Source organism: Nyctereutes procyonoides, unplaced genomic scaffold (genome assembly GCF_905146905.1).
Source record: "Nyctereutes procyonoides isolate TBG_1078 unplaced genomic scaffold, NYPRO_anot_genome, whole genome shotgun sequence".
In the NCBI taxonomy this organism is placed as follows: Eukaryota; Metazoa; Chordata; class Mammalia; order Carnivora; family Canidae; genus Nyctereutes; species Nyctereutes procyonoides.
Genome location: NW_026575006.1, coordinates 191,008 through 217,790, shown reverse-complemented (window position 1 = coordinate 217,790; position 26,783 = coordinate 191,008). Strand labels below are relative to the sequence as shown.

Sequence of the window (26,783 nt, the reverse complement as noted above, 5' to 3'; positions counted from 1 at the left end):
CCTGCTCTTTCCAAATCCTGAGAATTTGTTTTCTGCAGGAGGCTAATACTCCAGCTGAGGTTTTCCACCTGTGATGGCTCCCTGAGCAGAGCTCTGGTAGTGAGTCATAGTCGTTTAGGAAGCAGCAAGGATTGACTGGGTGGGAGGGAATTTTGAAGGTGGTATCATGGCTTTACCATTCAAAATGTGGGTATTTTGTCTGCTGTCCACTTCATTTATCTACTAGCACTTGGAAAATTATTTTTGCATTCTTGTGGTACAGAAGTAGCTAGTTGGCATTTTCCTTAGAATTTTGAGAGTCTGATAAGGCAGGCAGGTTTTTTTCTTTTTAAAAAATAGCTTTATTGGAATACAATTCAAATTCCGTGAAAATCATCCTTTTAAATGATTTGATACAGGGTGTTTTAAGTAGGCTCCACACCTAGCACAAGGGTTTGAACTCCTGATCCTGAGATCAAGACATGAGCTGAGCTATGATCCAGGGTTTTTAACATATTCACAGACTTATACAACCATCACTACTAATTCCAGAACATTTTCATCACCCCAAAATGAAACCTTGTATCCACTAGCTGTCCCTCCCTATTCTTTCTTCCTCCCGCTGGCAAGATCTACTTTTTATCTCTATGAATTTGCCTATTCTGGACATTTCATATTGATGGAATCCTACAATACTAGCCTTTTGGGTCTAGCTTCTTTCCCTTACCATGATATTATCAGAGTTCTTTCATGTTAGAGCACGTATCAGCTATTTCTCCTTTTTATGGCTGCATGATATTCCATGGTGTGGATACACCACATTTTGTTTATTCACCAGTTAATGGGCTCTAGGTTGTTTCCACTTTTTGGCTCTTTTGCAAAATGCTGCTGTGGGCAAGTGTTTGTGTGAATGTGTATTTTCACTTGCCTTGGGGTATGTGTATCCCCTAAGGTGGAATTGCTGGGTCATAGGGTAAATGTGTTCAACTTTTCGAGGAACTGCTAGGCTTTTCCGGAGGCAGTATGCACTTACCGATAGCGTATAAAGTTTCCTCTTTGCTCTCAGTCTCACCAGTAGTAGTTGTCTGTGTTTTTAATGATAGCCATTCTAGTGGGTGTGAAGTGCTATCTCCTGTGGTTTTGATTTGCATTTCCCTCATGACTGGTGATGCAGAGCATCCTTCCATGGGCTTATTGGCCATTTGTGTATCTTTTTTGGAGGACTGTCCAGATTCTTTGCCTACTTTTTAATGGGGTCATTTTAAAAAGAGATTGTACGATTTTGAATGGCTTGGGGTTTTCCCCAGGTAGACATGCTTTTCTCTGTCTTACTTTCCTTAGGAGAGAGAAAGTGCATTTTTAACATTTTTTTCAAAGACTTAAGGTCTTCAGGTAGAAATAAAATGGACAGTACTTACTGGTTTATCTGTGCCCCAGCCCACCCCACTGCCCAGTCTGGAATCTCAGGCAGGGGAGGAAATGCCAGAGAACAGAATGGTGGTTATTCTTGAAGTGAATCTAGGTTTGGGGGTCTTTGCGGGAGCTCATCACACACACAGGGTTCTCCACCAGAATGGGAGGATTTGCCCACCTGTAACCTAAGGAGACTTGCTGTGCATGTACATTTATAGCCAAGTCTATTTTTTGTGCATTTCCTCTGCTCCAGGGCAAGCCTGCCTTTGCCGACAGAGCTTTGCAGCTATAAATTAGACAGAAATGCAGTATTGAGGCTGTCCAAAGGCAGTCAGGGTAATTGCTCTGGACGGGTTTACAATAGGGAGGTGTGAAGTGCTTGGTGGCAACCGGAAGCTGGGGGAGGGAAGACAAATTGAACTTGGCCGGCTTCGGTGTGGTGGGCTGACACAGCTAATTGAAAACGCTGGCCCTGGTGGCTTTTCATGGGAAAGGAAGCTGAGGCCTTACAAGGGTTTCCTTTACAACAAGAAACCAGAGGGAGAGGGGCTCATTGAGTTATGCAGGGTTTAGAACTGAATCTCTGTAAGCATTTAGAGCCTTTGGCTTGGATGTAGAAGATCAGATTTTTTTTTTTAAATTTCCTACTCTTTAGCCCCATTCTAGATGAGCCAAGTAGATAGAGGTGGGGATTCCAGGTGGTGGGAGGGACCTTAAAAGAAGGTCTAAAGGTCCGCCTTGGAAGAACATTGACAGCACTACCTTTGGCGATCCACTGACTTAGGTAGACTGGCCAGTGAGCCATCTCTAGACAAGTGAAATAGGGGTTACTTGGTGGTTCCCTGTAGTCTTCTGGGTAGCCGGTAGGTGTTCTCTAACTTCTCCATTGACCTTGGAGTCTGAATTTGTGGCGCAAGACCTGGGAGTCTGCATTTTAAAGTTGAGGGTGGTGGTAGTGGGTGGGGGGGCTTGGCCTTGAAGTCTTAAACGTGAGAGCTGCCACTCTGGATAGTGGGCTTCTGTAGGCTCACTTACAGGTCCCTATGACTCCACGTCTCCCCCCCCCCGGGGTTGCTTGGTATTGGGGGTTTTCTGGAGCTTGGGCCCAGGAAGGACTGGGTGGTTCCTTGCCCAGCCAAGCCTTTTCCTCCCTCGAAGCCTTTGCCTGTGGTCTCGTCCTCCGTGACTCATCTTTATCTTCCGGTCTGAGGTTAAACATTTCCTCAGAGGGCTTTCCTAGAATGTCCAGGCAATGGTGGCTGCTATCTTATTCCAGGATAGCCTTCAGAGCACATCTTTGGTTACCTCCTCAGGGTCTGTCTTCTCCTCCTGATTGTAAACGCTCGGTGGGTAGAGGCCAGCTTATACCGCATGGTCCTAGAGCCCAGCGCCATTCCTGGCACACAGCAGGTGCTGAATGAGCATTTGTGTGTTTGTTAATTTCCAAACCAAATGTGAGTGACCACTGGCTTTTCTGCTGTGTGAATTATCCCAGGCACTCTTCCCCTATGTCCTTGAAGCATCTGCCTACACACACTTGTAGAAATAACCCCAGGTTGGCTCTTCACACATTTTCAGTGTGGTGTTATTGTTTCCCTCCCAGAGGTTCCCTTGATGCCTTTGAAGGATCAGCTGCACCTGCTAAAAGTAGCCATTTCCTAAAAACTAGAAAATGGACCCATCTCGCATTTACTTTAAACTCCGTGGTCGCAATTTCCAGAAAGCCCTTTCAAAGGCGGGATGTATAAGGTGTGGAGATGGTGGAGGTGATAGGATCTTCCTTGAGATGTGTGGTGGTTAATGTATAACCTCTTTATTAACAAGGCTCCTGGATATGCATGTGGCCTTGTGGCTATCATGGATTCATAAGCCGTGCTGTGGTTCACATGCTTGTAGTAGGTCCATGGCTGTACACAGAACTCACACTTCCAAGCTTCAATTTCCTGTGTTTGAAAAACCACCACAACCAACAACTGGGAAGGCTTGGGTCTTGCAACAGGGTGGAGATACTCAAGAAGTGGTTGGCAAAGGCTTCCTTAGATTCCTTCTCCCTTCCCCATTCTCAACATACATTTGCATGATTTTAGAGAAGGTGAAGCTAAGGGAAATCAAGAGAGAGAGGTGGATTGTGTCTCAACTCTACTGAAAAAAAAAGATCTCAGTATCCTATGGAAAAAAAATCAATAGTATTAAATATCCTGTTATAGTATGCTTATATTATAATGTAACACTAATAGTATATTATTAATGTGTTAGTGTTACTGGAGTTTTCATAATTTATAAACAAAAGGCACCATTGTTTCCCATTTAAAAATTTATTACAGACTATATAAGACTATTTCATTATTCCTGAATAAGTAAAATGTATTATTTTATGACTTCTCAAACTGTTAAATTATGTTTAAAACTGTATTTTCTAAAATCAGGAAAACTTGTGCCCAAATTTAAGTAAGTTTATTTGTAATACAAATTTCAGTTGGTACTTTCTATGCCTGTAAGAATAAACTGATAATTTCACACACACACAAAAGAGAAAAAAGAGGTGGGGAGCTAAGGTCTTAGGGCAGAGGGAATCAGGCCTTCCTTTTTGGGGAGTGTATCTTCCTTATGTAGAGAAGACAGTCTGATCTGAGATCCAGGCACTGGTCCCCAGGACGAGTGCTATTCCAACTGTACCTACTGCTCCTTCAGTACATTAGTGTCTTTGAGGGTTGTTCATTAGGAGGGGCCAGATTGGAAATGAGAGAGCATGAATACAAGAAAGTAGCAAACTAGGATAATTTTGTCCCGCATTTTTGCCTCATGAGCATTGTCTAACTGTTCCATCTGAGGGGAAAATAAATACTGGAGTTGGGATACTGTGGGACTCACAAGCTAAGCTACCCCGGTAGTGTATATCTGCCTTAACAAATAACATTTTGAAGTACTACCTGCCCCTAATGGCAACACAAGCCATCAGTTAAATAAACCAGCTGTTAAGTAAGAGCAAGAACACAAGTGTTTGCACAAACCACCTTTACATTTTCTGATCCTTGAATGTCAGTTGGTTTGTGAATTATTAACCTCAATGTGTGTGAGGAAATACTGGCTGCCTAAGTGTCGTGTATATTTTTATGTAAGAAAAAAAAAAGAATTGACCACACCCTCAGCTGCTACCATTTTCGGCTCAGTGCTTCCCTGCTTTCACTCAACAGGCGTATTTAAAGCAGAGGTAGGAATGTTGGCCTCTCACAGACCATACGTGCACCATATATCATAGCTCATCACTTGCCATCATAATTTTGCTTAGGAAGGAGCTGAAGTGATTTACAACCTGTTGGCAGACAGCAGCCTGATGATCTTTATCAGGCTATGTGGCATGTCTAGAATCCTAGTGAAGGGCTTGGTAGGGATAGCTGTCTCGTTAGGAAGAATTGTGTGTATTGGGTCAGAAAAGAAGATTTAGTAAATCAGGTAGCTGGCTTCAGACGTCTGTCACTTCCCAGCAACTTTGCAAGAAGGCTTTGAGGCAGGCTCTACAATTTGTCCCTGGAGAGGGAACCATCCTTGTCTAGTGCCTCAGCTTCCTTGGTATGAAAACCCCAAGTTGGCCGCCTCCACAAGAGCTCAGCAGTGGGTCTCCTTGGAAGAACCTAGCACAGCCCATGGAGGGAGCTGCAGTTAGCATCTGTTGCTAACTGATTTGAGGACTTTGATGGGGAAAGAGTGGAGGATTCCATCTGTGAGCCTGGTTTCTACAATGCACAGCTATTTGTGGAGGTCTAAAGGTGATATGAATAGACTAGTTACCCCTCTGCCTTTTACCTAGGAAGGGGAATTGTGTACAAGCCTTTATTTGGAGGTGAAGGGAGGAAGACTTTGTAAAGGGTGAGGAGAAGGGGGCCCACCAGACAGGGCTATTGAATAAATAGCAGATGTCTTCCTTTGAGCATTGCATACCTTTGGGTATTGGTTGCTGGATTAATCCTGCAGTGTGAGTAAGTCACACTTAGAAATGCCTGGGCCTGGTTCTAGGGGTTCAGTTGCTTTACTGCAGGGTCTAGGCTTTGCTCCTTTGCAGTCCTAAAAACATGCGTGCCATGGGAAGGGAAAGATCTGGTGCTTTGTTTCCCTTTTCCCTCTCTTTATTGTCCTCAGGTGCAATGACATTTGATATTGGAATACATTGAGCACCTTATTCTCAAACTGCCGGAATTGTTGCTGACATAGACCGCAAGCCCCGCAGCCAGCCTCCCATATAGAAATGGAAGAAAAGAAATTCAAGCTGTAAATGCATCTCTGTTTGGGGGCTTTGTAGTGGTAAATTACATGAATGAGTAAGTTGAAAAAGTGCCTGGTTTATACCACCATGAAGACCTAGGTCTTAGATAAATATTGACACCAGCAGTGTGGCAGGCCTACCATTGGTCTCACGGCCCTAAGGAATAAAAGATCTTTTCTGAGGTGCTTGTGACCTTATAAACCACCCTGACAGGTTTGTGCAGGTGCTTTCTGCAGTAGCTCTCTGGGTTTGAGAGTGGGTGGTTTTCTCTTTGTGCTTATGCAAGCTTAAACCTAACCAAAGCCAACCCCCCTCTGGTTTATCGATCACCACTGAGTGTGGGGCAGGTAAAGGAAGTTGTTGGCGCTTTTTTGCAGAGTCATGCTTGTGTGGCCATGCGAACTGGACCTGGGACCGGAGGGTCTTTTATTTGCTTTGATAGTATTTGAGAACTGAGTGTTGGAGAGTGAGAAGAGAAAGCCAGCCTGGAGAGGCTTAGCTGGAGGACAGGTTGGGTGTCATAGCTGAATGCCTTACAGAGCCAACTGTGCCACACCCCAAACCATCCTTTGTTTGATCTCCTATATCTTGTGGCACAGAACCAAATTGCCCTCTAACTAAAGAGGGCTTGGCGATGCCAGTTTCGTTAGTGTCAAGTATGCAAGAGCATCAGCCCCTTCCTATGAGATCCCTGCCCCCCTAAAAAAAAAAAAAGAGGTAGTGAGATTATTAGAAGGAAGCCATGATAGGAGTTACTTGGCTAGGGCAAGCTCAACAGAGATTTTAACTCAGGTTAAGTTTTATTACGTCACCTTTAAAAAGGAGTGATGGTGGAAACGGGGGGGTTCATCACATCACATGTATTACGCAAAGATGTCCTACCTGTTCCTAGGGCAGCTGCCTAGATGTAGCTGATGTCTGGGTTTGGTGTGACCCATCTGCCTTGGTTTCCTACTGAGGCAGGAATTGAATGGCTCTTACCTCTCCCTAGCATGCAGAGAGGATATGGAATATCTCAAGGGACATGCGGTCTTCCTGAGGTTTCCCCAACCTGTCACTGGGACTCTGAAGGGAGTCCCTTATGATCAGTTATTGGTAGGGCTTTCATCACCGTTAGTGGTGATTTACTTTAAAAACAGACTCACATCCCACAGGTGCCAGTATTTGTTATTTGATCGAAGTAGAGTTTAGCAAGTGGAATTTAGCACGAGGACCTACCCTTTAAGACACACCTTTGTGAGTCAGTGACCTGGAACTGCAGACAGTGGAGGGGCAGGGAGAGATAGGGAAGGGCACAGATATGAGGGCCTCTCTGTGTTACAACGCATGGGGCCCTGCTGGATGTAGACGGACCACGTGGAAGAGGTGAGGCATCTTTTTAGAGGCCTTGGTAAATGATTTAAAAAAAAGAAAAAGCAGAAATGGAAGTATATGATGGTGCTGTCATTTTCACAGCCAGCTTCCTTTTTGACACAGTAAAATTTTAATATGTTCAAGGATGGCAGTCACACACCTCATCTGATTCTTTGTGCTTGTAATTGTGGTGAAAAGGAAGTACTATGTTTTAATAGCAGAAAGCAGTGTACGATAGGGCATGCTGCAGTACTGTGTGGTTGGCACCCCTTGACCTCACGTCTTCTCCATGGTTTGGCAACCAGGACCAAAGAAGTTGTACGGCCCCAGGAATACCATGTAGATGGGCTTTTTATGTTGTTGGCATTTCATGACATCCTAGTATCGTAGAAAGAAAAACTTTGCCTTTTGGCTTCAGCCAGGCACTTCATAACACACATAAACTTTAAAAAGCCCAACGGAAAAATTGACAGAACAAAATCCCAAGTTGATAAGCTAGCTAATAAAGTCAGTGACTTAACTGTTAGCCAGGAGGCTGACCTTTTAAAACTGCATTTTCTTCAAAATACTTAGCTAGAGACACTCTCGTGCCTCCATGTAATACAACAGGATGTATTCTTGAAAAGTTGTGGGTAAATTCAGTTTTTGACTTTGGCTGACTTAATACTGGGGATCTGTTCCCTGTATCTGAGGGATCTTTATTTGTAAGTTTGACATAGCTGGGAAAGAAAGGAAGGATAAACCTAGAAGATATTATTTGAATATTTAAAATCTGGAAGACGATGTTGAAAACTTAGAAGAGAATATTATATTGATAATCTTTGAAGGAACCTTGCACTTAGTCTGTTTATAATGTCGAGTATCATGGTAAGTGCAAGTACACCTGGATTTTTTTATTTGCGTTACTGATTTTGGATGCTTGGGTTTCACACAGGCACAAAGAGATATCAGAGACGTTAGTGAGTAGTGGGTGTGATTTCCGTTGGAAAAATGAAAGATCCACATATGTTACAGTGAAAACTGATCGAGGACTCCAGCACTTACCCTTGGGAAATTCTGGTTTCCCAGAAGGATTTTCCTTATGAGCAGCTCTAGCCTGGGAAGGTAGTTACACCCACTTATGTCATTTGTCCCTTAAATTGTGTCAGTGTGTGTGTACGTTTGTGTGTGGGCTGGGGAGGAAAGAGATGCTGATAACACTAAGGTAAGCTGCTGTTTGTACAGATGTATTTGCTTTAAAAAGAAAGCTTTCATTTCCTTCCTCCCTTTTAAGGGAGACAGTTAGGCAACTTACTATATATTGCTGTTTTGTAACCCAAAAGTATATTTGCCTAAAATCACCCTTCTAAATACAGTTGACCCTTGAACAGTGGGGGAGGTAGTTAAGGGAGCTGAACCCCTGCATAGTCGAAAATCTGTGTATAGTTTTCGACTTCCCCAAAACTTAACTACTAATAGCCCACTCTTGACCAGAACTGTTACTGATGACATAAACAGTCGGTTAACACATATTTTGTGTATTATATACTGAATTCTTATAATAAAAGTAAGCCAGAGGAAAGAAAATCCTAAGGAAGGAAGCTGCATTGACACTACTCTAATGTAACGTGTAAGTGGACCCACATAGTTCAAATCCATGTTGTTCAAGGGTCAACTGTACTTTATTTAACAACAACAAACCTCGATCATTAGGTGTTCAGAGATGTTACTGCCAAGTTGTTTTGTTTTTTTAATCTTTTGGCATATGTTTCTTTAACCAGAGGTTTGTGTACTCTCATTCTCATTGACTGGCTTCGTGTTCGAGGGGAGGGTGCATTGTCAGAAATGGGAGTTCAGAAAACCACCAAATCCCTTGACCCTTTCCTGCTTTGGGGAAACTCCTGAATGAGAGGGTTGAGGAGGGTATGTAATGTCTCAGATGGAGAGAAAGAGTTTGTTTGTTTGTTTGTTTTGAATATTTTAATGTGTCTGTCGTGCTCGGGAAGTAATATGTTATTGGAGCATTGAAGGTTTCATTTCTGAAGAATCCAGAGTCACTGGTGTAGAATTTCCTTATCCCTTTATCCAGCGAAATCCTCGGCTGTACCTTCTGCCAGAAAGACAGGCTTGGAATTTGACCACCCTGTTCTTGTGACCAGGAGTACTTTTTATGGGGCTGTGTTAAAACAGTTATTTTCCTATCTGAGAGGCCTTTGGTGAGGGCATGAAGTGTGTGAAATCACTCAGTGTTAAGTGGAGAATCATTTCAGTGTCTTGGGAAAGGAAATTGATCCTAGTATCACTTAGAGTTGGTGTTTGTGCCAACGTTTACACAATTTTGTTGCGGGACACATTCAAAACACTTATAGGATATTGCTAGTTTGCATCTTTCATATGTGAAACCAAATTTAATGAATTTTAAAGCTGCATCACGCTTTTAATAAACACCCTAAATTTTACAGTGGTGGTTCTATAAGATGCTCATCTTCCTGCAGATATTTTAGGGGCCGAGGGGTTCAGGTGGAGGTGTAAGTATCCTAACAGTATTCTGTGACCAGAAGGCACTGGTGGACTTCGCAGAGCACTTGGTGAAGCAGATTCCAGATTTATCCACCAGATTAATGTGTCCCTCACTTCCTGTCCCTTTTGACCGACTTTTAACTACTACAGAAGCAAAAGTCTGTTTCCTGCCTTAGTAGAGCATAGTTTTCATTTAGGAGAATCTCCCTCCATCCTTTCTCTGAAGGAACTCTATCCAGACCTTAAGTGTGATGCCAGAGGTGAGCTCGCCTTCTTGCCGCATTTCTGTCTTCTCTAGATCATGATTGATGAACCTATTGCTCATACTGGAGTGCCTGGTACCTCAGGACATGAGGGCATCATTGGACAAGAGATTGATGAGGCAGGGAGTGCCTGGCTCTGAGGCCCTAGGCTCCCTCTGTTCCACAGAATGGCTGGGTGTTCAGGAGCTAAAGATTAAGCTGTTGTGCTGGATGGTACCCGGCAAGGGTGAACCAGTCCTATTACGGGCGTGATGAGTTTGGAAAGTCCTGTAGAGCTCAAGCACTCCATGAAAGGGTGAATTTGTGATCCCTTTTCGGAAATGATAAAGTAGAGAGTAGGTGACCAGACTCCTGACCCCTCTTCTTCCCTCCCCATTTCCACGTCTTTGCACAGCCACTTCTGTAACAGCAAAACCAAATGGTGGCTGTAGACACCTCTCCCCTCCTGGGGTGGTCATGGGTGGTGTTCCTGTGTGACAGGTTTGTGGGAGGGTCAGCCTGTGGCCAGCAGCTATTTCCTGCTCAGATTCCCTTTGTGAAATACCCACTAACTGCAGAGCTGGTGAGGCCAGAGTGCCTCTTCTTAATTAAATTAATCTTTAGAGGTTAATGATGCATGTACCATATTTACTCAGAGACTGTTATGGGATATTTATGGGCTTCCCTCTGGGACCACCCCTGCAGCCTGGCATGAGACACAACACACCCAATTACTTTGTCTCTTCAGCCAAACTAAGATTTGGGTAGGAAAAACAGATTTAAAACCTCTTGCTTTAAGGAATGTAATAGAAAGAAAGCAAATGCTGATTATGGTTCATGGAGCTGGGGCTCTTGACTCTTTTGGTCAAAACTTCAAGTAGATGAACAAGGAGCTGTTTTCTTCCTTTGGAAATCCCTCCCTCCCTCCCTTCCTTCCTTCCTTCCTTCCTTCCTTCCTTCCTTCCTTCCTTCCTTCCTTCCCTCCTTCCCTCCTTCCCTCCTTCCATTTTATTTATTTATTTTACTTTACCTTTGTGGCCTTACTTCCTGGCCTTCTTCCTTAAAAACCATGTTCCTTTTCTATTCTTCTAGGATTCACTAAAGTCTTTCATTTTCTGGTTAACCTTTCTCATCATAACTATCTTCCTGCTCTGAATGCTACCTGGATGCAGTGGTACCCATACCAAGGATGCCAAATACTTACAGGGGCCAGGAAGAACTATCTGCAAATGAGTAAGAAGGGCCTAGGAGAGAGAATAGGAGTAGCGAGGTCCATGGTCAACTGCAGTACTTGCTAAAAAAAATGTTGCTGGTGGCTACTATTAGGGATGCTTTCCCAGTGATTATTTTCAAGAGAAACTGAAACTTTAATTTTTTTTGGTGAAGACTCTTTCTTCAAACACTCTTTACTCACAAACAAACATAATTTCTCTGCAGTTCAGCCTTGGCCCACGAGCCACCAATTTACAACTCCTGGTCTATCATTCAGAAGATGCTTGCCATATCAGAGCCTTTGGCTGTAATTATTTACAGAGTCTGTAATATATTCAGAGTCTTTCTGACCAGTAGGTTACAAACTCCATAAGATCACAGGCTAGATCTTACCCTAACTTGTATCAGAATTTATCAGAGCACAGTACACATTGTAGACACATAGTCACTGAATATTTGTTGAACTTGATTGGTACTAAAGGACAAAGACTTAGACTTATATTCAGATTATCCATGGGCCGGGGTAAGATGTGTGAACCATTAAGATAGAGAAGCACATATAAGATCTATGGGATTATGGAAGCAAGCCTGGGTGACTTCTGTCAGTTAATATCTTAAGCGTTGGAATTCAGAGGCCCACACTGATTTCTATAGCTGACTTTAAGGAGTAAAAGCAGGCACTCACTGTGAAGTCCTCATATGGCTAGAGCATATTATCTCTTCTTTTGAGTTGCTTGCAGGCCTCATGTGCATAGAGATTTATCAATGTAACACTTTCAGAAATTGAAATAACTGTGATTCATTCCTGACTTTCTTAAATAGAACTGACCAAAAGTTTACAAGATGAGCTGTATGTAGTGAGTTGCTATCTGAGTGATTTTGCATTTGTTTGCAGAATGCGTTTCTTTTTGCAAGCCTCAGTTTAGGGAATATGGGGCTACTTAGCTTACTGACGAAAATGGCAGCAAGTACAGAACCTTCTCCTGAGTGGGAATTCTTGCCAGAAGAATGATTCCAATTTAAGGTGCAATATTATTATTATTCTCAATATAAACCTTTAATACATATTATCAGCTTGTTTAGTTGTGGCTTTTGGTCAATGAGGGGAAAACATCACAACAGAAAAAATAAGAGCATTCAATATTGTAGGTATAAAAAGAAATCCCTTATTCTCATAAAAACTATAATTTGGATCTAGGGAGTGTAATGTGGTGATTTCATTGGAACTCGATGTGTACCACACATAATTTCTCAGAAGGTAAGAATGCAGCAGAAATGGCTTTAAAAGCTTAAGGGATTAATAAGTAACTTTAACGAGTTGTATGTTCTTCACTCACACTCCCTGAAATTTGAAAACCAATCACTTTTTCCCGGGAGTCCTAAGCAGGTGACTCCTTTTCTAATGGGTGGCACGCAGTACAGCTTTTGAGGTAAGAAGAGATAGATGACTGGGGCCCAGGTTTACTAAGAAATAAGGGGTTTCCAGGTCAGTCTTGGGTGCCCCAGGAGAGCTCCCCAGATGGGTCTTTGGATTGCTTCACACTTCTCTTTCTGGCTATATTATTCGGTTTAGCAAACACCTGAAGGCTTAACCTATGCAAAGTACTATGAAGTTCAGGGGTTGAGTTGAGTAATGGGAAATGGGCTGGCCTGGAAACCAAACTGAACACGAAAACCTCACTCCCCAGGGAATGCTTGTCATAGAGTTAGGACCTGCTTCCACTTTGAATTCTGATTCCAGTTAATGTTGAACACGGCCATGTGTTGAGCAGGAGGTTTTGTCCGGATAAGTCAGTGGCCTGTGAGCAATGCCTGTATTTGAGGATGAAGTGCTAATTATGTTGGTGTAACGATGTTGGGGTTACTTCCTCACCACAGCTTACTCAATAGCAAACAACTTTTTATCCTTCAACTCCAAGGAGTCAATGAATTATTGTTTGCCAGCTTTGAACAGTGTTTGCCAAGTTTGTAATATGTGGTTCTCGTTGTAATCCAGGGAGGTGCTGGTCAGATTATGTAAATACTGATTTAAGCCTATAGAATTACACTCAGGGCATTTTTTATTCAGTGTCTTCTTAGTGAATTGAATTTTCAAATGTCTTCTCTGTTGGGATGGTTAAGAACCTCGTGCGCCTAAAGGATATTAATGAGCTAATATTGTCGGTATCCATCTCCCACCACATTTTAAAGAAAGCTCTTGAATTATTGGGAAGTTCAAACTTATGTTTGAAATCCAATTTTCTTCTTTAAGTGCAATTCACTTTAAGTATGTATTAATTCCTGCATGATTTCAATATGGTACAGTTTTATTGTTTAAAGAGTTTATTTATTCACGAGACACACAGACAGAGGCAGAGACATAGGCAGAGGGAGAAGCAGGCTCCCTGCGGGGAGCCCTATACAGGACTGAATCCCAGGACTCCAGGATCCCAACCTGAGTCAAAGGCAGATGCTCAACCATTGAGCCACCCAGGTGTCCCTAATACAGTACACTTTAATAGAAATTTCAGCTATGATGGAAATCTCCTCTGTCTGCATTGTGCCTCACCGTAGTGGGGAGTGTCAGGTGGTGGTTGCACACTTGGAATTTAGCAAGCATGACCAAGGAACTGAATTCTTAGTTTGGTGTAATCTTGATTACTTTCTGTGTGAATGGGAGTAGCCGCCTGGCCAGTGACTACTGAATTGGACAGCACAGGTTTCCATAATGGTGAGGATTGCTCAGCTATTCAAAGACTTAGCTCTTCTCATTCAGTGGGGTCAGGGTTGGGGGTCTTTGTCAGGAAAAACGCTCAGCAAGCAGATTGTTGTCTCGCACTGTTAAACAGTTTGCTTCTCAGACACAGATAAAACCGGGATAAAACTTGAGCCATTCTCCGCAGAGGTACCTCTTGTGTGTTCTCCAAATGGTGGGCCGGACGGTCATCTTTCAGCGGATTAGCTGAAAGAATATCTATGGCTGGGCCCAGTTGTTCCAAGCTCTGCGCACCCTTTGTACGAGAACAGGGAAAATTTGTGTTATGACAATGGCTGACAAAAGGTTTAGTGAAAGCTGCAATTGGCAGTAACTGAATTCCCGGAGGTTTCTTTCCAGCCCTCTCTGCTACTGAAAGGTGCAGAAATGCTTTTGACAGCATCTGTCCTGCTGACAGATGAATTGTTTTGACAGGAGAATCTGAAACCTTCAACTGAAGACACATTCAGATGTCGGGCCTGGTAAGGGGCAATCATGTTTGGAGAAATAAGTGAGATGCTTTAGATTTGTGTGCGTGTCAGCTGCCACCTGAAAGAAAGACCTCATGAAAGTTTTTTTTTTCCCTTTTTATAATTAACCCTTTGATTGTTCTTCTGACCCAAGATGAGAATTCACACCCCTCTCTGTACAATCCTTGGGGTGAATAAACATATTTCTTTAATTGTTGAGGAATGAGTAATATCAAGAAGCATAACAGTGAAAGAGTCAAAAAAATTTATTTAAGAATTGCACTGAGGTATCAAATCATTATGTGGTGTACCTGAAACTAGCATAATGGTACATGTCACTTATATCTTAATAAAAAACTATGCTGGGAGAAAAAAAAGTGCTCATGACAGCATTCTTGATAATAGCAGAAAGGTGGAAATAACTCAGTTGTCCATTAGCTATCGAATGGATAAACAACATGTGGGATATGTGTATACACACACACACAAAATGGAACTTTTATTCAGCCCTAAAAGACAAGGAAATTGTGACACAGGCTACAACATGGGGGGACCTTGAGGATATTGTGCTAAGTGAAATATGCCAAACAAATCCTTAGGGATGTCTTTTTTTTTTCCTTTAAAGATTTTATTTATTCGAGAGAGAGAGAGAGAGAGAGAAAGAGAGAGAGAGAGAGGCAGGCAGAGACACAGGCAGAGGGAGAAGCAGGCCCCATGCAGGGAGCCTGACGTGGGACTCGATCCTGGGTCCCCAGGATCACACCCTGGACTGAAGGCGGCGCTAGACCGCTGAGCCACCTGGGCTGCCTACTTAGATGTCTTCTACAGAGTAGTCCAATCCACAGAGACAAAGTAGAGTGGAGGGGGCCAGGGGGTGGGGAGGATGGGGAGTCCGTGTTTACGGGGTGCGAAGTTTCAGTTGGAGAAGAAAAAGTTGTGGAGCTGGATGGTAGTGACGGTTGCACAACAGTGTGACTGTACTTAATACCATGGAGCTGCACACTTAAAAAGCAGTTAAGTCGGTAACTTTTTATGTTTTGTATATTTTACCACAATAGAGAGCCATGCTGAGAGTTTGTCTCAGTGAGATGAGCAAACAAGAAAATGTCTCTGAGGATTGTTTCAGATTATATTTGTCAAGGAGACTGCAGTAAATATTTTCCCCATTTCCTGATCACAGCAGTTGGAGATCAGCAGCTTGTCCCAGGTTTTAGGACTGGTCACTTCTCAGACTTCAGAGCTGGATGGCTCTGCGGTGGCAGAAAGTTGAAGCCGTTGCAGGGGATCCGAGCTTCAGCCTCTGTCTTCTCTCTCTGATTGCTAATCGGCACTCTTGAGAGGAGAATGACCCTTTAGACCAGTCTGCTGACACTCATTTGTTGATAACCTGGCTTTTCTAGTTCATTCAGAGGGAAAAAGTGGCCTCATTCAGGCTGACCCGGGGAGAGCTTAAATTTCCACTTACAGGTGTCTTCATCTTCTTTGCTGTTTACCGGAATCTCAGCGTGAGGCCCTCATACTGTTTAGCTTCTTTGTAAGATTACCTTGCAGAAGACCCTTTTCCAAGGAGCCTTAATCTGAAGAGCAGGATTCATATAACATCTTGGAAATTTAAGTAAATTTTGTCTGTTCTTTAAGAGAATGACAGACCAAAGGGGTGTCATGATTTAAAAATGGTTTTATTCTAATACCATTCCTGGGGTGGGGAGTAAGGGAAGTAATTGCATTCCAGATAGTTTACCGATTAATTGCCTGAGACTGGTTCCACCCCTGGCCACATCTATAAGCCAGAGACAAGACATGCATTTTGAATCTAATAGCCTGAAGAGTCAGTTGTCCAGAATTCAAGGTTAAAAGCTGGTGGTCCTCACTCCAGATGTGGCCTGCAGGCCTGCAGGAACGTTATGTTTGGCCCATGAAGAATTGTTTTGTTTTGTTTTGTTTTTAAGAATTGAAAGGATTTCACCTAAGAATTCAGAGTTTGAACTTCTCTTGAAAATGAAGAAGACTGGTCTGCATTGCCCTTGTTTTTGGACAAGAGCAAATGCCCCTTTTGATGGGCAAGCAGGTACTGCTCTGTCGGCCTCTCTGCACGCCTGGCAGGGTGACCATCCACATTACTTGCTTGCCCTCCAGGCTTCTTGCCTTTGTGACTTCTGAGTCTTCTCCTGATGTCTCCTCCATCTCCGTAACCCTCATTACTGATGATGATGCAGTTGTCGTAGATATTGTAAACTCACGTTATCTCTGGACTCAGCAACAGTATTTCTCTCCCTCTTGTTTATGCTCATGTGCTCAAAATAGAAGAAAATTTTCACTCTGTCCAGTCCTTTTTCTGATGTGGGAGTGTTTTCTCCATGTGTGGATTTTCTTTTTCAAGTCTAACCTGTTGATTTCTGTGTACCCGATCATAAATACCACCAAGCACAGACAAGCTCATGCTTGACTTCAATATGTGGTTTAAAAAATTACCACCTTCAATTTTTATAGTAACATAATCTCTGGACAAATTGCTTTTAATTCAGGCTGTGCCCTGAACACAGATGTACCATTAATTTCAAATGCAGTCTGACTTTTATTTAGATGAATGTCTTGAGCCGACAATGAAATGGCTATCAGCTGTAGGTTAGTATTGATTGGAATGTCTCTGGAGTAAGTTTAAAAGCTAGTTGCCACTTACGTGCTGCCTAAATGATAGACTTGAAACTCGTGATTTGCAGTACTGTTAATTGGCATTAATGCCTATGGAATTAATAGCTGAGATCAATACTGTTGACCTCTTTGGCATACGTGGGACTGGGTGTGTTTTGGTGGCAGGGAGCAAGGCACAGTATACACCAAGGTCCCCTCTGGACCATGTCTCTGGATTTCTGTTCCTGAAAGATCAAGCTGGTCTAGGCTGAGGGCTGATCCAAGAAGCTCGGCTGACTGAACACAGATCAGCTTGCTCCTTGTGTGCCTCTAAGGGTATAGCTGGGGGATGAAAGGAGAAGTAATTCTGAATGATATTGACAGGTGCTATCTTCTTGAGGAGGCTGCTTGCATGTATGTGATCCTTGGGTTAAAACCAGCCACAGATTTCCCATAACCATAGCTGCTCTCTCCTCTGTGACTGTCTCTCCCAGTATTTATTCATTGATGGTGGGCATGTTGTGTTCATGGAAAGCCTTATGATTAGTCTCCTGAGGTCTCCCCTTTCTAAGCAGTTCCTTCAACTTTGAGTGAGCATCTTAGCGATTTTTAGTCCATAAGATCTTGCTTAGACTAGGATTTCTCAACCCCTGGTTATTAGCATTGACACTTAGGGCTGGAGATTTGTTGTTAAGGGCTCTCCTGTGCTTTTTGTGGAATGCTTAGCAGCATCCTTGGCTTCCGTGTGCTAGATGTGTGTAGCTGACCCTGCCCCCGCCTTTTCCCTGCAGTTGTAACAACTAAAAATGTCTCCAGATAATTGCCAAATGTCTTCCCTGGTTGAGAACCATTGATTTGTAGACAGTAAAGGGTCAGTGCCTGACTCCTCTTTTTCTTTACTACTGTGTGATACTTGATGCTTTAGTAAAATATTTTTAAAATGCCATTTGGAATAGCCTTGGACCCGATTTGGTGCAAAACATTTGGGTCGCCACACTCTCATGTAGGTAGAGGACTGACTTACCTTAGAATTTCTTTAGAAGTTGCTAAGTGGTGCAGTTATATTGATTGAAATCCATATGGGGTTAGCCAATTTCAGTGATTTGAGATTTTCACAGTGACTTATTCGTGGATGCAAGTGGGGAGGAGCTATATCTGTAAATCTCAGAATGAATAAGGTTACTTAAAATAATGTATGGGATAGGGGCAATTATGAGGGAGAGGGCCTGGTTTGGGGGGCAGAGTAGAAGATTCCTGAATTTGGGGCTTAATGTTGTATGTTGATTTAATTATTATTATTTTTTTTGCTCTTCCTTTGCCAGAAACCTGAGTTACAACAAACTGTCTGAGATTGACCCTGCTGGTTTTGAGGACTTGCCGAATCTACAGGAAGTGTGAGTGCTTTCTCCTAAAACTCTGGTTGGAGGTGGGGGCCTAAGAGCTCCTTGGGAAACCGTTTCTCTCACTCCCCTGGATCAGGAGTCTAAACTGGCTGCCTATGACAGATTGTACAGCTTTCTGAGCTCCTTCACTGCCACCCTCCTCGTAGGCAGTCAGTGATGGGTGTGCTGTCATCCAGGAGAAATCATGGGTTTGCAGTGGGCATATGGGAGGATCCCCTCATCTGTGCAAACCTTCTGGACCCACTGTGTTGGCACACCTGACAGGTGCTTCCCCCCACTTACCGGGCGGAGGTAGAGCAACCTGCTCAGCAGAGGCACATGTGCTAGCCCACTCCTTCTGCTTCCCAGGGAACAAAAGTATAGAAGAATGGACAATAGAGGCTTACTTTTCCCCTCTCTTCTCCAAACAGAGCCAGGCATTATTACTGCCTTTGGAACTCTCAGCCAGCCCCCCTGCCTTGTGCAATGTCCTGTAAATCAGGCATCCCCCTTTCCTTCCTTTTTTTTTTATTTCCTTCTTCTTGACTGTAAAGAATTTTGCTTTTAACATAGATGTCAGGGTTATCAGGAATGTTAGCTCCACAGGGACTTTAGAAAAACGTCTATATAAGCCCTGCCTAACCACGGCAGAAAACTTAGAAAGTCTAGAACTATGTAAAGACTAAAATCACCAGACATAATCATTATGAACACTTAGTGAAAAATACATACCTCTACAGGCAGAATTTTGGGATCAGACTGGTCTGGCTTCTTTCCCTTCTTATAGTTTTGTATCTTTTTCATACTTAACCCTTACATTTTTGAATACATTAGTATGTAAATTAAACTTTAAATGTCCTACTTTAATTTTTATGTAAAACGACCACACGTGGATATTCCATAAATTATTCACCCCATGCTTCTACTGTCAGATATTTTTATTAGATATTATTAGGTAAGTGCTTTACATGTTTTGGTCATTGTAACTGATAGAAGCCCTTGTTTATTATTAATTTTTTATTTCATTGTTGAATGATTTATCTAAAGGAAACTTAATTTCATCACTTGGTACAATTGGCAAAATACTTGCACCCCCTAGCCCCATCGTCAGAGTCTCCAAATTGTGTTTATAGTTTCTATGTGTCTTTTAAAAAGGTTTAAATTTCCAAAGTTAAAAGAACTTCATAGTTGGAAGGAGCCCTTGGAAATACTCTGGCCAGAGCCCTAGTTTTGGCATAAGGTCAGCAGCCAGTGAAGGGAGCAAGGAAGTGTGAGGTGGGTCACTGTGCTAATTTGACGTGATAAAATACCCCCTTCTCCCTCTGCCTTGACTTTTCTCCCTCTTCAGAAGAACTCCTGTTGCATTCTGAGCAGGATGAGGCTCCTGACAGCATCCTGGGCTCTTAGTTATGTGTGTGACTGTTCGTCCTGTTGATGCACTCATGAGGATTGACTTTAGCTAGCTATTGTCCTAAGCACTGCTGTTTTCACTGCCACCTTCTCCAGACATTAGAAGGAACCAAGGCATGAGGACTTGGCTGAAATTATTTAGCACCTCGGTGTTTCTTTTCCCTTTCGGCAACGTGGATGTATGAACACATTACCAATGGTACCATAGTTATTCACTGGAGATGATGTCTAGAGCTTGGCACACAGGGAGGCTACTGAGTGTTGTTATTTCCTTCTGCTATATTTGGAACCACATAGCACCCCAAGCTGGGCACATTATTAAGAAACAAATCCTTGAGGGCCAGTTGATTGGGCTTTTTACCACCATGACCACCTGCAGTCACACTGGGATGAACAAGATGAATTCCCTAGAGCCCAGAGCAGTGGAACTTCTCACTGATGAAGGGCCTTTCCTGAAGGTCATTTTAACCCGTGGTAGAGGCAGATGGGAAGGAGGCTGTCAGGAGTAAGGGGTGGGGAAAGGATATTGAAGAAAAGAAAAAAAATCATAGTTGACACACAATTGCTTCTAAATTAACTGGGTTCAAGGCTTTCCCAGGAGCTGTCAGCTCTCCTAAACCCTGCACAGCCCTCCCTCCAACTCTGGAAACCTTAACAAGAGGAGAACCACAGGCTGGCAAAGCAGCAGGCGGTGGTTTAGCAGTGGTTTTATTTTGGAGGCCAGGAACCACAGTCCATCGTGGGCCGGGTGGAGAGAGAAAGCAAGCCGGTTGGAGGTCCCTGGAGGCCATGAGGACACTTGAGCAGCTGCTGCCAAGCCACACGGTCTTCGCTGCCCACAAGCTCTGTGGAAAGCCCACCAGGGAGGGCTTCCAGTCAGGGGTCCTGGGCGGCCAGGCTCCTCTGTTAATAAGAAGGGCTATTTATAACGTCCTCTTTAAGAGTTGCATGCAGGTCCCGTGCTTGCTGCCTGGCCAGAGAATGCTTACTCTGGGTGCTGCTGTGTGCTTTCCAGGGCCATTGACCTAAAATGTTCCTCTAGGCAGCCGGGAAGCCTGCGTGTGCCCTGCCTTTGGGTATTTATGGCTCACCCTCTGGGGTCTCGAGATCATTCTCGTGTGTGTGTGTGTGTGTGTGTGTGTGTGTGTGTGTGTGTGTGTGTGTGTGTGGGTGTTTAAGGGAGGGGTTGAAGAACCAGAGGGTGGCTTTTTGAGGCACTGCTCTTTGGCCGCCAATTACCACCACCTGTTAGGCATTTGCTCTATTTCTGGCTCCATCCTAAGCCGCTAGGTTTAAGAATTTCAGCTGGGTCCTGCCACAACCCTCTGAAGTTGATACTGGTGTTGTTTACATTTTTTCCAAAGGGAAACTGAGGCACAGTAAGGTTAAGTGATGTGCTGAAGGCTCTTCAGTTGCTAAAGGGTAGGATTGGGATTGATTGAACCCAGAGCTACCTGATTTGAAAACCTGAACTGTAAAAAAATTCCCCTTAATAATCCCTGCTCGGCTGCTCTGTCACGGTGCCTCAGTTTCTTCTTTTAAGGTGTAGTGCTAATTTAGTACCCTCCTCAAAGGGTTGACGTGTCATTGAGTGAGATAGTGGGTGTAAAGCATTCAGCGGAGATCACCAAGTTCACACATAACGGCCATTGTTTATAATGGTTAAAGTAACTATCTCCTCTATCCCCATACTAAAATAGGTACATCTGGCCATCTGGTGTAGAAGCAATGTATCATCAAGTCTTGCCGGAGTAATTTTTTCGTATGCCTTATTCTCTAGTAGCTAAAAGCTCTAATAATAGTTATGGACTAAGTGGCTCTGACTCCAAAACCTGCTCTCCTCCCGGCTATTGATGATCTTGTCCCTTCTGAGATGCAGAGCTAACTGAAGTTTCAACCTCGTGCCCAACTTTGTTATTATGTGCAGCTCTCCTTGTGTTTGGAAACAACCAAAATGTCTCCCCAATAGTGGATTGGCTAAATAAATGATAGTTCATTCTTGCCAGCAGAGGAGTACTCTGCAGCTGGTCAAAAGAACTGGGGAGATCTACTAGATATATTACTAAGGGGAAAACTGCACTGTAGAAAAGTCTGTGTCATTCACAAGCATCTGTGTAAGAGAAAAACATGTGCACATTTCTCGTAGCTGGCAGCAGGCACTTCCTCTTGGAAGCGGACCAGGGAGCTGAAGTGCGAGGAAGCCTCATTTTTCACTGTGTATTCCTGGTTATTCTCTTTTGAAACGGTTTAAAAATTTTACTGTGTGCTTCTATCAGCTATTGAATAAATAATACGGCCATTAAAAAAACAAAACGGCCCCAAAGCCCCATAACCCAAAATCACTCCTTCGGTTTGTTTTTCATTGTTTGTCAAAGCCTCCATTGATGGAGATGATAATTACTCTGAAACCCCCCCCCCTTTTTTAAACATTTGACTCTTACAAAATAAAAGAACTTCCTTTTGGCAAGCTGAGTAACTGGACACTTTTAGAGAGAATCCAGAAGACCCATGATGACATTAGAATGGGTGAGCAGGAAAAGGCTCACCTCTAGATTCTCCCCTGGGGTCAGGAAGTCCATGTGGCCCTATTTACCTTATGTACACCTCTTCTTCCAGCTCCAGAGTCAGGCCACAATTCGTGGTTTGATGCACCTGAGTGAGGCACTTCTTGCATCACCAGGAGAAGTGAGTTCAAGAAGCAAGACATTTTAGAAGGATTTTTAGGACCTTGGATAGGAGCCAGTGTGGGGCGTGTGTGACACGTAGAAAACTGCACAACCCCAGATACTCTGAAGATTTCATCAAAGACTGCCCTAAATTCCTACTTTCCTTATTCGTGGAGACTGTGCTAAGCTTTCCCTCCGAACTCTGGCTGTGCTATTTTTGACTGATCTCTATTTCAGTCTGGCAAGTTGGTTATGTCTCAGAGTGAGTGCAGTCTCCACTGCCTTCTGAGGATACTGTTCTCATGTCTACAGGGGACAGCGCCCAAAGAGAAAGCCAGTAATGGTGACGCCAACTGACTTACATTTAGCTAGCGGTTCTTTTTATGTAGGAATGATCAAGAGTTACGCGGGCCGTGCAGTTCTTCTCCTTTGGACTCCCAACTGTCCTCTGCATAAATCCAGCAGCCCTGTTGAGATCAGAGCCTGTGATCTCTGCCTAAATCTGTTTACTTGGGGCTGCCACTTTAGATCTAAAATGCCTCGTTTATCTTTAGCACTGGTCTGCTGCACCTGTACGCCCCACTTCCAGTAGTTTTGTCAGGATTTGAACTATTATTATGATGCCCCTTTTCCTTGTTCATTTATTTCTGTGAAATTGGGTGGAGCACTTTGTCACATGTGCAGTCAGGCTGGCCCGAGACTAAAGTCGTTCAGCAAAAGTTCCCCTGCAGAGAAGTCCATGCTGTTTATTTCAAGGTTTAGCATCAAGTCAGATCCTAAACAGGCTGAAGCACAACCACCATGAGGTTTAGGAGCCTTCTGGCTTGCTGGCCTTTCCACTCACTTGCAGCCGTTCTTGGGTTCAGCTCTTGCCCCTGTGACTGTCTGGTTGTGTGGCCTTAGCCTCGTGATTGCAACTGAAACTTGACTTAGAACACTTAGATATAGGGTAGGGACCAGCATTAGTACCTGGTACCTAACTCAGAGTTGTAATGATGAAGTTGCATCAGGCATGTGGAGTTGCTGCTTTAATTCTAAAGAAATCCAGGGTAGTGAATAGTTAAGAAGCTAGACTTGGGGGCTACCCCCCTGGGCCACTGCCACTTACTGTAGGTGACTATCTCGTTGGTCAATGCCTCCATAGTTTCCACTTCCTCCTTGGTACAATGGAAATGTCCATGGGATGTACCTCCCTAGCAGTCTAAAGATGAGTTAATACACCGAAAAAGCTCTTAGAGCCATGCCTGGCATGTAGTAGCCCCTCCATAGGTTAGCTGCTGCCGACACTATTATTAGCACCATGTTCTAGAACAGATCTCTAGCACTGAAGATGTTTTACGCAAGCTACCTTATTGGCAGGCAGCCCTGACCTTAGTTTTCCTTGCTCTACAAAGATCTGAGGGTCTCCTCAGGTAATGAGTACATGGATGGTACCGTGAAAATGTATTAGGAGAGATTAAAACCGCTGGAGAGTTTTCATCATCCCTGCATCAAGATAGGAAATGGATCACTGCGGGGTTGGAGGAGCACAGAGGTGAAGCAGAAACAATCTGATTCCGGGGGCAGTCAGATAAGAGACTGTGAAAGTAATTAATTGTCTACTTCAACACGCAGACAAGGGCCCTTTAAGTGAAGAAGGGATTTGCCACATGATACGGATCTGTTTTCTCTCTGCCAGATGCTTCAGTCATGAAGCTATTGAAACAGACATTCTGTGTCCCACGGCCCAGTCATTGCCAAGCCTCATCTCTAACTGGCTCTGGCGCTGCAGAAAGCAAATGGGATAATTCAAGGCCTTTTCCTTTTTTTTTTTTCCTCCTGTTCACATCTATAGAAGATGGCAGACAACCAGATTATTCTATTCAAGCAAATACTAGCTGTATATTTGTATGAATGCAGCTGTTATTTCAGTGGCCTTGTCTTCAAAGAGTAACAAGATGGTCCATGTAAGAGACACACTCTTAAGAAAAAAAAAAAAAAGATAACCTAGCGTTATCCCTTTGATTCTGCATGTAGATACCGTTTCTTTCCAGCCCTGTTACCCAGCAGAAAGCTGGATCACTATGCTCTGGCTTTCTTAAGGATTTTTGGGCTCACTTTGCAAGTCTGATTTTGGAGTCTCTTCCCAGATTTGGAAATACATGTCCATGTAAGGAGGCTGGGTTGCAAAGCCTCTGGGGGCAGACTCGAGAGCTGTGTTTTGGTTTGTGGGCTTTCCCTTTCATTAAGAGATAAGAACTCTGAAAATACAGATTTAGGCTGCTGGAGCAGGAAAGGGTCTTAGAGAGCACATCTGGGCTGTGGTGGATTTTCAAAATGTCTTTGCACAAAAGTGTGTGTATGTACACATTCCTGGAAAACATGCCTGGAGGCTTCACCCAAGTTCAGGAAGCTGGAATCACAAATAGATGAGACACTACAAGCCCAGCTCCCTTGTTACTTGTTGCACAGCTGAGGCACCAGAATAACTGGCCCACATATCCCAGGCTCCTGGAGATGAGCCTGGGTGAGGCTCTGGCCCTGGGTATGAGGGCATCACCCTTGGGTGACAGCAGAGCTGTGATTCACAGAACCCCATGTCTCAGAATGTAAAAGCTGCCAGGAAAGGATGGTCTTTCTCCCCAAATCCTTTTCTGACTCTCAGCCCACAAAGAGCATCCCCATCAATGACCTCAGAGAGCTTTTGTTCTACACCCCTATCTTGTGTCATCACTGTGCCCTGTTAGTGTTGTATTTTGAGCTAGATGAGACTCTGGAAGACAGGTAGCACCCTGAGAGTGTTTGTTTCTAAACCGTGTGTGTGATAAATGGTTTTGTTTTTGTGAGCTCATGTGACTTGTCTACCTTTAAAAATTCTCTTTTAAAATTATCATCTAGGGCACCTGGGTGGCTCAGCTGGTTAAGTGTCTGCCTTCAGCTCAGGTCATGATCTCAGGATCCTGGGATCACATCCCACATTGGGCTTCCTGCTCAGCAGGGAGTCTGCTTCTCACTCTCCCTCTGCCTTTCCCCTTGTTGTTTCTCTCTCTCTCTCTCTCTCTCAAATAATTAAAATCTTTAAAAAAAATAAAACTCTCATCATAAACAAATAAAAAAAAAGGGATCCCTGGGTGGCGCAGCGGTTTGGCGCCTGCCTTTGGCCCAGGGCGCGATCCTGGAGACCTGGGATCGAATCCCACGTCGGGCTCCCGGTGCATGGAGCCTGCTTCTCCCTCTGCCTGTGTCTCTGCCTCTCTCTCTCTCTCTGTGACTATCATAAACAAATAAAAAATAAATAAATAAAACTCTCTTTTATTGAACATTTCAGTATCGTCTTACCATGGCCAACTCAGCACTGCTTTTTGATTTACTTTGTTTGATTTCAAATTGCTAACTTAAATGACAAACTTCTTGTTGTTACAGGTACCTCAATGACAATGAACTGACAGCCGTGCCGTCCCTGGGTGCTGCTTCATCTCACATCATCTCTCTCTTTCTGTAAGTGGTGCCACGTGGGGAACCCTGGGCTGGGTCATGAGGCCGGGACTTTATCTTGCTGACATTTGGTGCCAGGAAAACTTGTGTCCCTGTGCTCGCTGGTGAAGAACGGCCTTTCTCCACATGGCCATAATGCCCATGGCAAATGTCTTGCTGTTTGTAGAATTAAAACCTGGAAGACTTGCCTTACCCTAATTTTGGGGGAAATTAGTCTCCTCCCTGCCCAGAGGTACATAGAATTAATAAATTTCTTGGTCCTAGTGGTTAAATTGCAGCTTGGAGTAAATGGAGTTAGAGGAAGCCTTGTGAATTACAAGACAGCAAGCTCGGGTTTGTGGCAGTGAATCTGGTAACGTGACCCAGTTCACTTATACAGCTTTAAAAAAGAAAATACCCCCAGGCCTCTGAAGTCAAGCTAAAAGTAAGGAATTAGTTGATGTGATCAAGTGTTCAACAATGCTCTGGAAATGAAAAAGGCTATAAAGGAACTTAAAGAAGGAAGGAAGGTAGGATGCGAGGGGGGTGAGTTCTCGTTAGAGCTGCTAAGAGCCCTTGCTCATGATTTATGCCCACTTCAGCTCTCAGCTGGAGGTGCTTGCTTGTTTGAAACTTGCCCAGAGGTCTTTCCATATGAACCCATTGTGAGTCCAACAGTTTTCTCAACCAGACTCCATGGGCAGCCTCCTCCAGCAGAGCATCTCTCTTTTCACACTAAATTTACTTTTTTATTTGATTTTGGTTCTGCTGGTGTTAGAGCTCGTTTGCTCACCTGCATGTATCTTTTCTCCACACCGAGGCTTGGCAGGCAGAGCAGAGGGACTTGGTGGGAAGACGTCATCCACATGATGGCTGTGTAGCTTGCAGGTGTCAGGTTTTTACTGGCAGTAGGCCCTGTGTTCGGGAGGTGCTCTGTCCTTATAAGATGCAGTGCTGAGCTTAACCCTTTTCAAGGCATGGCAGGATTGAAATTGCAAGGGGTTAGAATTGTGGCCACAGCTCCATGTCCTGGACAAACAGCTTTCTATCTCTCCAAACCTCATTTTCCTCATAGAGA

At 43.7% G+C, this 26,783-nt stretch overlaps 1 protein-coding gene across 1 annotated transcript in view; it reads left to right on the top strand.

Moving 5' to 3' along the window:
* Window positions 1-8,193: 8,193 nt before the first annotated feature.
* LOC129515896 (leucine-rich repeats and immunoglobulin-like domains protein 1) overlaps window positions 8,194-26,783 on the top strand; it is an 88,949-nt gene continuing 70,359 nt past the window's right edge. Inside the window, exons 1-2 of the mRNA XM_055335123.1 lie at window positions 8,194-8,210; window positions 18,117-18,188. Coding sequence (XP_055191098.1) covers window positions 8,194-8,210; window positions 18,117-18,188 — 89 coding nt within the window. The remainder of the gene's footprint in view (window positions 8,211-18,116; window positions 18,189-26,783) is intronic.